Genomic DNA, 11,601 nt, shown 5'->3' with positions numbered 1-11,601 from the left:
TAAAAAGAATGGTCTATTGAAATCAGGTAGTTGTAATACAGGAGCATGGGTTAATGCATGTTTCAATAAATCAAAAGATTTCTCTTGATTATCAGACCAATGATAAACGATACCTTTCTTTAAAAGTTTAGTCAAAGGCAAAGCAAGTAATGAAAAATTTCGCGCAAACTTCCTGTAAAAACTAGCAAGACCTAGAAAAGAACGTAACTCACGCACATTTTTGGGTATAGGCCAGTTTAATATTGCTTATATCTTCTTAGGGTCAACCTTAATACCTTCTGATGACACAATATGACCTAAATATTCAATTTCTGCTCGAAAGAACTCACTCTTTTCCGAATTAGTATACAATTGACTATCTTTCAACAACTTGAAAACCAAAGACAGATGTTCATAATGCTCTTTCTCATTTTTGCTGAATACCAAGATATCATCAAAGAATACTATAACACAATGCTGATATTTCAAAAATATATGATTCATCATTCTACTAAATGTAGTAGGTGCGTTAGTCAATCCAAAAGGCATTACTATAAATTCATAATGACCAAATTGTGTTCTAAATGCAGTCTTAAATATATCAGATTTATCTAATCTCACCTGATGATAACCAGATTTAAGATCTATTTTACTAAATATGGCAGAACCTTGTAGTTTATCCATAAGATCATCTACCCTAGGAATTAGATATCTATTCTTTACAGTAATCTTATTTAGGGCACGATAATCAATGCACATGCGATAGGTATTATTATTCTTCTTTACTAACAAAACAGGTGCACCAAATGGAGAACTACTAAGTCTAATTAATCCTCTATTTAATAATTCCTCAACTTGATTTTGAATTTCTTTCTGTTCAATCTTGTTATGCCTATATGGTGCTTTACAGGGTGGTTGTGTACCAGGAATTAAATCTATTTTGTGGTCTTCAGGACGTGAAAGAGGTAGTCCAGGTGGTAAATCTTCAGGAAAACAATCTTTAAATTGTGCAAGGAATTCTTTATGCCTAGGGTGCATATGTTTTTCTTTAGCTTGTAGTTCATTCACCCAAATTAGATAAGATTTACTACTTTTGCATAATGCACGTTTAGCTTAAGTATGAGTAAGCAGTGGAAAATTATTAGATGCGTGCGTACCATACAATGTAATGTGTTTTTCTTGAAAATGAATTTTAATTGAATGCGTGGAATAATCTATGTCAGGATTATGCTGATGACGCCAAGGCATACCTAAGATAATATCACTTGACTATAATGGTTCAACTAGAAAATTCCTTCTTTCAGTGTATTCACCAATTTGAATTTCTAAATCATGCACCTCTTGTGTTCCATTATACCTTGTGCCTAAGAATGCTGCTTTAATGTGATAATGCGTAGGAACAGTTTGTAATTTCAATTCTTTCACTAACTTTGAAGAAATAAAATCATGTGTACTACCATCATCATGCAAAATAATCTTTTCTTTTCCATGCACTAAACATTTCATTGTCAAAAAAGAATATGGAGTCTTTTCTTTTCCATGCACTAAACATTTCATTGTCAAAAAAGAATATGGAGTTGGCATACCTGGTAAAGCATCCGAAGGAGTAGTAATGTCGTCCTCATCTTTCGTAAAGTCAAGCATTTCCTCATGTTCTTCATCTTCCATTGCTCCAAGATAGTTGATATGGACAGGTGGCTTCTTTGATTGGCAATTGGCTGCTAGATGTCTAGGTTGATGAAATTTGTAACACACTATAGGTTTGGCTTTAGATACATTGTTTGCAATGGCAGGAAGTCTAGGAATATTAGGATTTGGCTATGAGGATGGCTTAGGGTTTTGATTGGTATTTGATGGAAAAGGAGGTGGTTTTGTCCAAGACTTACAAAAAGATGATGAAGGAAATCGACTTTGATTGAATCTTCTAAAATTTGAATTGAATTGCTTAGAACCATAGTTACCATTTGCTTGAAATTGTTGTGGACGCTTGTCTCTTCCTCGAATCTTATGTTCAATGTCATGAGCTAAAGAAATTGCATCTTCAAGAGTTGCAGGCTTGAACATATTGACTTCAGCATAGTAATGCCCAAGTAATCCAGACCTAAACTTGCGCTTGTGAGTCGCTTCAGGTACGTCTTCAAGCATGCGTAGTTGGAGTAAAGTATTCCAAAAGCATTCGGTGTACTGGGAAATATGCTCACGATCTCTTTGCTGAAGAATGTCCCATTGCTTTATGGCTTTTTCATGGAGTTGAGGAGGAAGGAAATTCTACATAAACTTCTTCTTGAAACTCTCCCAGGTAGTGGGACAATCTATGCTCTTATGAACCACGGTCCACCAAAGAGATACTCTATCCACTAAATGATTAGTGACACACTTGGTTTTATCTTTTTTAGTGTATGTCTCTTCATGAAAGTAATCATTAAACTGACTGATGAATGCAAGAATAGTCTTTCCATCTCGAGTTCCATTGAAAGTACGGAATTTGAAATTTCTTTTACTTATCTTTGTTTCTTTGCGGATGGATTGAGCTTCAAGAGTCGCATCAATGGTTCGTCGGATAAGATCTTCGGGTTGTGGTCCATCTTTGTCGGTAGTCGATCGTTGTAAATTGGCCAATTGAACTTGCAAGGCTTGCCGGGCTCTTCATTCTTCATCCAGTTGCATCATAATTAAATCCAATTTTTGTTCCATCGTAGGTTCAAGAAGATCATCTTCAGCAATTAAATCATCCATATTTTGTTCCGTCATCCTGTAAAATTTTAAAAGACCTCACATTCTCAAAATCCAATTAACGGGATGAGCGTAGCTCAAAGTCGGGTATACAAGGCTTATAGATTTTTATTTGGCTTTCACGGTCTTCGACTTTTGCGATTGCGGGATTTGAAGTCTTTGTAAAATCTACGTATGACCTTCTGCGTGTGCTGAAACTGGTTCAGCAAGTCTGCGTATGTGAACAGAGTCTTCCAGGGAACAACTTTGTAGTTCAGTGCTTCTGCGCAGGAATAGTCCTTATGGGAGTTTTTGGCATAAGTCAATTTTGACCTCTACTGACTTGCAGAACTTGTAGAGTTACAGGACTTAAAGTACTTGTCAAACTTGAAGATTTTTGTGACTTGAAACTTGGTTGATTAATCTTGGAGCTTAATCTAATGCCACGATAAATTTTTAGGGGGAGCCATTTTTCCAGCGCTGAAAATCACGGCAAACCCATCCTGATGCCATTGATTTTCAAAATTGTTATGCTAAGCTTTTTAAAAGCTTAGATTTTAAGCTTTTAAGCTTTATGAAGAAGATGAATCTTATCTGTTGTGTTTGAGAAAAACGACTTGAGTAGGGAGATATTGACGTGGTCCTCCGCTTTCCCAGGCTGGTCCTTCATAATCAGAGGCTGTAGACAGAGGTTCTTGACTGCCAGGAATCCACCCGTATCGACCGTTCGCGATGAAACTGACTGTAAAGCTCGATCGTTCCAGGAGCTCCACCTTCACGCAAGATGGGTAGCGATTGGAAGCTCTCGATCTCAGCTTCGCTCTGATACCACTGGTGCACAAATCGGATGCTGTATGCTCGCGTAGTGAGCGCCGAAAGGTCCCCAAGAACAAAAGAACTCTACTTTTTGCACAAAACTCAAGGTAGAAAGCATACATGACATGAACAAGAGACCAATTGGGTGCAATCTCCCCCCATGCCTTGTGTGAGCACTCCACAAAGCATGTATTTTATGTATTAATCATCGTCAAGCTCAAATAATAGCCCAAATTACAAAATAGCACGCTTTTGGCTTTTGAGTTTGCTTTAGCACAAAATAAAAATAAAGCTAATGGACGAGCGCCCAAAGAGTCACGCATACCCAATACAATGTCCAAATATAAATATCATAATCGTGCGTCCATGTGCATACAAAAATAATAAATAAATATCCAACACCTTAATAAATAGGCGCGACAAAATATAGGCGCCATGCCTAAGGTATGCGCCCATCAAAATATAATGATAACTCGAATACACGCTATCCTCCAATACTTTCCTCCGCCACTGTTGCTATCTCTACACATCAACTGAAGCATTCACAATCGTTAGTAAAATAATACAATTAAACTGACAAAAGTGAATACCTAGCAGTCTTCGGCTACATAAATAAATCAAGTGGTTAGAAATCAATCCTAACCTTAATTTATCACGAGTGTGCACTCTAAACTCATAAATGTTTATTAATTTAATATGTATTTTGTGGAATCACCCGCTATGGAATCACCCATGTACACACTAAATTAATGAAACGTCCAAAAAGGATAGGCGTCCCTATCAACTTCTCACACAAAGAATCCACTTTGTGTATGAGCCCCGGTCAACAAAGTTTAGGAATCCACCGTAAAACCTCACGGAATCCACCGTAGCATAGAATCCACCATGAAATATGCCTCCTAGTATCACTAGGGCCTTGATCTGAACAGATCATGCTGTAGTCCTTTAAATTCATCATTCGACACAAGGTAATCTTCTTCAACTGAGGTAATATGCTCCTATGTTGCTATGATGGCACTCACTTTATCTAAGCTTGTGCCATCATATCTTCCAATCTCTACCATCGTCAAATGCACATCCACGATATCATAATCGATCAGGTCTTCCATTGAATCCCTAACTAGGATGGAAAATAACTCTTCTTTCTTCATTTTCAAGTATTACAGCACATTTGATAGAAGCAAGTATTGTACACCATCTACTTCAATGGGTGTCAAGGAGGCAAGGTTAGGTTTGTTGACTTGTGGCTAGTCTGAAGAAGATAGCACCATGAGATCCAACCCTTGCTCTGCCACCACCCGATGTTTCTCTTCAACATTTATGAGCTCTTCAATTGGTTCTTCTCCCGTTTATGTGATAGCAACAACCTATGGAGTTCTATCTTCATCATTCTCCTCCTCTAAGGGCATATCCAATGCAAGGAGGTAAATTGCCAATGCGCAATCACACTCCACGAGATCCAAAGGTACTATACCTGGTGCACTGCCCATGGGAATAGTGCATACTTTGTGCAAAGGATCCACATGGGCCAGATGCCTATTCATCACTTTTTGGTGATTCTTCCCTGCCTGAAATACCATGAGCTATTCCAGAGGCATCCAAGTCATATCGGATCCCTCGATGGAGTATATGTAGATAGCAATGGTGCTCACAAAGTCTCCAAAACCTGAAGGGGGGATCCAGTGATGAGAGCACGCTTTCAATGTTGAAGTTCTTAGAGAAAACCTAAAATATCTCATCACCCTAGTTGGCACGCTTTCAAAGTGTGTGCGAGCATCCATCGTAGCAGGTAGGAGAAAACCTAAAAGCTATGTCCCTTATTGTGACTCGACACTCCATTGTGTTAGAACTCCGAGTCATTTTTTATGTCCAAGTTTTGCCTAGAATCCTTGTTACGTAATCCTATGATGCACTTTTTATGATGTACATACTTTTGGTACGTCTCAAACCCTTACATTCCATGAACATGTGTGCAAAAATTGCAATCGGTATGAACCAGCTTAGATGTACATTCTTTGAGAGCCGATGCTTGGCTTCGTAGAATTCAATATGTCTACTAAATTTTTTGTGCTCCACATTTGCAAAATGTCGCTATTACACAATGGCCATTCTATGCTATTGAGATTTGATATGTCCATAGACTCAAGGGTTCCATATTCTCAACCCCCCTTGGGCAATATGTACTTGGAGTTATAGAAAAAAAAAAGGTCCTCTACGAGCTGCTTAGCTGTACGCCCCTCAAAGAGCAATCTACCAATTTTGAAGTGGTAACACTTAAAAAACCCTGTGAAACTCTCAACATTTTGCCACTCATAGCAATTTCAAATGTATACTTTTGTAAATACATAACAAGTAGTTACATAGATATCATGAAATTTCTCATTCTCAATGAGTTGCAAATACTTAGAGTAGGACAAGAATACTCAGAGAATTTTACCAAAATAAATTTTATTATTATGAATAGGAGTCTGATTCAACTCAATACATTGTATGAAACGTGGGTATTATAGAGAAGTTGTTACAAGGATAGTAGCCACATGGCATGCAAATCTTAATATGCACATTGGATTAACACCTGAGATATTCTAAGACTCCACACATTGTGTGTTATATGGATTATATGATATAAGAGTTTCATGGATAATTGTCGATTGGCATGGAGATTCGAATGGACACATAGGACCAAAAAAGCAAAGGATTTTTGAACCATCGACTTCTAGCAGCTGATCCATATCATCCACTACAAAGGAATCATTCACCACATCAAAATAGTCGATCAAGAATTATGTGCTTCACCTAAACCCTATACAATACCTACATGTACAAAAAAATACCTGCATGAATCCCTTTTAACAAAAATACTTGCATGAATCCCTTTTAACTGATATAGATCAGTCAAATAGTGTGTTTGATGGGAACTCCATCAATGGCTATGTGATTTTCTTTAGGAGTGGGGCTTTGACTTGGAGCAATAAGAAACAACCCACTGTTGCATTATCGAGTATACAGAAGTAGAGTAGAAGGACATTGCTATGTGCCATGGCAGCATGTGAGGTAGCTTGGATACGAAATCTACTTAATTATTAGAAAATATAAATAGACAAGAGAGTTGGCATTCATTGTAACAACATGAGCAATATACAGTTGGTGAGGAACCATGTATTTCATGCACGCATGAAACATAGTGAGATCCATTACTATCTCATTAGAGAGCAGACCTTTGCAAAATGACATTGATCTGATATATATGAGCACAGAGAAGTAGGTTGCAAATATTTTCACCTTGAAGACCCTAAAAGCAGAAAAGCTTCAATATTTTTTAAGCTTACTTGGAGTACTTACCATGGAGTTGAGCTTGAGGAGAAGTGTTGAGATGGCATTTTTTAAAATATCATTTTTACACTTTTTAAAACATATAGAAAGGTGTCACATAAAGGGCTTACTTGGAGATTCAATAGAAAAAGGGAACTTTTTATTTATTTTAAAATGCATTGATAAGGGTATTTTTAAATAGGCATTGAGCACGTGTGCTATAGAGGAGTTACATATACTAAATCCCCTAAGAATAGCACTCACTTATAATCACCTACTCTCACTTGTGTGCCAAGCCACGCACCTTACCTATATATATATATATATATATATATATATAGAGAGAGAGAGAGAGAGAGAGAGAGAGAGGACATAACCAAGTTGAAGTCATATTGTAGAGGGCATAACTAACTTGGCTTCATGCTTCGTGGATATGTTGGTTTGGAGAGAAGGGAGCCAATAGAGATTTGGATCTCCCTTATGCATACACACGCTTTATTTCAGTAAACTTGGGTGTTTCAAATTTCTATATCTTTTGACATCAATGTGTAATAAAAGATAATTACACATGTGAACTTATTCACCAAACAAACCTAGACCCCTTGAACTACATAAAATATAGATAGCTTAGAGGAAGCCGGTTTTGATGCAACCTACAATAATTCTGCCAGACCTGGTTTCCTTGGATTCTCTTCCTCATTGCACATTCTTGCAAGGAATTGTTGTATAGTGGGGCGATCTCTTGGATTCTCTTCCACGCATTGCATTGCTAGAGTGATCAAGGCTTGCATCTCCTCAACATATTCTGCACGCAACGTATCATCTAAAATGTGGACCAAGTGACCGGCATCAATTTGTGCCTTGACCCATGTGACAATTGTTGTGCCTTCTTGGAAGAACTTATCGGTGGGCCTCTTACCACACATCATCTCTAGCGCAAGGATCCCCAAGCTATACACGTCACATTTTGGGGTTACTCCACCATTGCTGGCGCATTCTGCCCCGCGTACATACAAAAGTCACAACATGTAAACATATCAGCGACTGATAACACGTAAAGTCAATGACACAAGGGCGCGCTCTTCCATACCAGGAGCCATGTATCCGAACGTGCCATGCACATTTTGTGTGCTGCTGAACCACTCTTCCGCAAAAGCTGTGGCGAGGCCAAAGTCGGAGATACGGACGACCATGCGACTGTCAAACAGGATGTTTTTGGGTTTGATATCGCAATGAACGATGGGCGATCCGGGGCAATCGTTATGCAGGTAAAGCAAGCCTTGTGCTATATCTAGTACTACACGTCGCCGAAACTCCCAAGTAAGACTGCATGCTCTACCATCGGCAGTGTTGTGTAACAGGCCATCTAGATTTCCATTCTCCATGTATTCCAGTATGAGAATGGGGGCGTCTATATGGTTGGAACAATAGCCCAAGACCTTGATTAGATTTCGATGCCTGACTGAGCGAAGGGAGTGCACCTCTCGAAAGAACGAACGAGTGGCACTGGTCTCAAGAGTGAACTTCTTGAAAGCCAAGACCTGCCCATCTAATTCAGGAGAGAAGGTTCATTAATGTTCTGTAAACATTCAGGGCCATTGAAACATATCATGTCGGCAAGGCAATATTTTAGCTTGCAGAGTCATGAATACTTACTGGGCATCACACCCTTGTACACTAAACTGGAACCACCCTTGCCGATGATGTTCTTCCCATTGAAGTCGTCTGTAGCTCGTTGGATATCTTCAAGTTTTAGCCTCAATAATTTGTCCGATGGTTCACTGGGTGTCAACGGAATATACCACATGTTGGGAAGCGAGGAAAGTCGGATGCAACATCATGTATAATATAATAACATTAATGAGATGCACAGGTGCAATGATTACATTACCTTAAAGACATGGAGGATGCCTTCCGGATATATTTTCTCCAGAGAATGAGTAATATAGCTAGTACCATGAGGATGAAGGCAAACGCTCCTGCAACGGCTAGTCCCACCTTCAAGTTAGCTCCACTATCGTTACCGGCGTGAGTACTTGGACAAGGTCTGTTCAAGATGCTGCCACAAAGTCCTGGATTTCCCAACAAGCCAGATGCGTTGTTGAGAGCCTCTCCTTCCGGAACAATTCCTTGAAGGTTATTGTATGACAGGTTCAAGAACGTCAGCGATTGGCTGGTGGCCAATGATGACGGGATCTCACCCGTCAGGTTATTGAACGACAAGTCCAACTCTCGTAGATAGGCAAGGAGGCCCAGCGCGGAAGGAATGCTTCCAGCGATGGCGTTATGTGACAAGTTTAGTACCACTAGGCTTTGCAAGGAGGTTCCAATCGATTGGGGGATGCTTCCTTCTATAGTATTCCCGGCAAGGTTGATAGTGGACAGGGCCACGCAATCGCCGATATCGCCAGGGATCGGGCCAGAAAGTTTATTGTTCGACAAATCTAAAGTCACAAGTTGCTTCATGCGCCCAAATCCAACTGGTAGAGAGCCGTAAAATCGGTTGTAGGACAGATCAAATGTTAGAAAGGAGCTTATAGCTACTAAGAAATCTGGGATAACTCCAGTAAGCAAATTGTGGCTTAGAGTGAAGTTCTGCATCTGTGTGCAATTTGAGAGGCCATCCGGTAGGCTGCCTGTAAGCATGTTGTTGTCTGCATAGAGGAGCTCAAGGTTTGGGGTTTGAGAAATGGAGGAAGGGATGGGGCCTTGTAGGTGGTTGTTCTGAAGGAGCAAGTGGAGAAGCCTAGAGCAGTTGAAGAGTTGGGAAGGAATGCGCCCCGAGAAGAGATTGTCCTGGAATGTGACCCCTTCGAGCGATGCAAGGCGGCCAAGCTCCTGGGGCAAGCTGCCTGTGAATTTATTATTGTTGAGGATGAGGAAGGGCATCCTTGTGAGGTTCCCAATTTGTGCAGGGATGCTGCCTGTGAAGTTGCTTTGCTGCAGATCAAGCCTTTGGATTTGCACACATTGGCCTAGGACGACTCCAGGGACATGGCCGGACATGCTATTAAAGCCTAGCTCGAGATTCGTAAGGCCTGAGCAGTTTGAGAGCGATGCAGGAATGGGGCCACTAAACGAATTCATCATCACTATCAACTTCATCAATTTGGGTAGCCTTGCACCAAAGTCCTCCACAAAACTCCCCTCAAATCTATTGCCGAATATATCAAGTATGGTCAACTGGCTGCAATTTAGTACCACGTCAAGGATTCTCCCACTGAAATTGTTGCTTTCCAGCCACAACACGCTGAGGTTTGGCAGGAGCCCAAACTCGCGGGGGATTGGTCCACTCATGGTGTATGTATACAAGATCTTGAGAGAAGTGAGGTTGCGACATCCAAGGGGCAACGAGGCAGGTATAGAGCCAGAGAGGGAAGTGTAGGAGAGGTCAAGATACTGCAGGTTGGTGCAGTTGCCCAAGGAGGAAGGAATGGAGCCATGGAGGCCGGCGTTGTTGCCAACATCAAGGTAAGTCAGGGAGGAAAGGTTGCTCCATGTGGGAAGTGCACCCAACGTCCCGTCGAGGGCATTGAAAGAGACATCGAGATATTCCAACTGGGAGCAGGAGGAGAGGGAGGAAGGCAAGGGGCCAGTTAGGGAGTTGCGGGAGAGGGAGAGAGTGCGGAGGCGAGGGAGACAAGGGGGCGGCAGGGAGAGAGGGCCGTAGAAGCCATTGTTGTCGAGGGAGAGGTATTGAAGGGAGGGGAGCAAGCTGCTGCTATAACAACTGCTACTGTTATTACAGGTGTTGCTTGTGAAAATATCATGAAGGGAGAGAAGGCTGTAGAGAGAGTTGTGGCTGAGGTTGAGAGAAGAGAGGGATGGGGGGAAAATGGAGGGGAAGCTGGCACCGCCGCCACGGCTGCTCATAGTACTGAAGGACAAGTTGTTGAGGGAGAGGTCCAGGGAGGTGACAGAGGGTGGGAGGAAGCGCAGGGAAGGTGTGATGGAGCCGCCGAGCGACTTATTGCTGAGGCTCAAGCCCACCAGCTCCCCCGCAGTGTTGCACTGCAGGCCCGTCCAGTTATACTTGCAAGGGAGTGCACTAGAGCTGGCGTTCGTGATGCCTCCACTGCCGTTGTTGATGTTGTAACCAATGGCAGCAAAGTTCCAGGAGTCCAGCACGTGCAGGGGGTCATCAGTGATAGACTGCTTGAAGTCCCGCAGCACCTCAAGCAACGTCATGTTGTCCTGCGCCGCCTGCAGGCCTCGCGCCCGCTGCAAGTCTCGCTCATGTGAAGCAGCGGCGGCGGCGGCAGGAGCTGCATCAGGAGGAATATTACTGCCACATGACAGTAATAACAACCCTAACGCTATGACATTCATGAGATCAAACAACGCTGCCAACCATGAGCTGCAGTAGCAGTGCAGCTCCGCCATTCATCCGCAGCTAGCATGTCATGATTCATGGGCAACCTCCATTTAAACAGGCCTTATCAGGTGCGTCATCATCAACGACATAGCAACCTAGTACCAGGCATACTACCAGAGGAAAGAGGTTCAATGTGATATGAGCTGGTTGTCCTGGGGAGTCGGGAGTCGGGACAAGCGGCGTGACTTTGAAGTTGACGTCAAGAGGTTCAAATTTATTTATTTTTTGATGGAATCTTTAAAGTTGTATTAAAATATATTTACAGCTTTTTAGGGGAGTGTTGCTTCAAAACACGGAAGCTACCTTGACTTGAGAGTACATCATAACAGCATTACAAAAAATATAGTCCATAATAGGTCTGAACTTAAGCATCAGATGTCGAGATGTTTATCCTAAGATTTGTATCT

General features: G+C 41.5%; 1 protein-coding gene across 1 annotated transcript; it reads right to left on the bottom strand.

The window, feature by feature from the left end:
- Positions 1 to 7,001: 7,001 nt before the first annotated feature.
- LOC148034313 (uncharacterized) lies at positions 7,002 to 11,316 on the bottom strand. The gene is made up of 4 exons (XM_087679261.1): positions 8,711 to 11,316; positions 8,476 to 8,600; positions 7,910 to 8,368; positions 7,002 to 7,816 (listed from the first exon to the last, which is right to left on the bottom strand). The coding sequence occupies exons 1-4, from the start codon at positions 11,200 to 11,202 to the stop codon at positions 7,473 to 7,475; spliced, it is 3,420 nt and encodes a 1,139-aa protein (XP_087535387.1). The 5' UTR covers positions 11,203 to 11,316; the 3' UTR covers positions 7,002 to 7,472.
- Between the last annotated feature and the right edge of the window lie 285 nt (positions 11,317 to 11,601).

This window comes from Lygodium microphyllum, chromosome 6, assembly GCF_053477565.2.
Source record: "Lygodium microphyllum isolate KBCC chromosome 6, Lygodium_microphyllum_v1.1.10, whole genome shotgun sequence".
NCBI classification, from domain to species: Eukaryota; Viridiplantae; Streptophyta; class Polypodiopsida; order Schizaeales; family Lygodiaceae; genus Lygodium; species Lygodium microphyllum.
The sequence above is the reverse complement of the archived record's forward strand: the minus strand, read 5'-3'. Positions and strand labels throughout refer to the sequence as shown.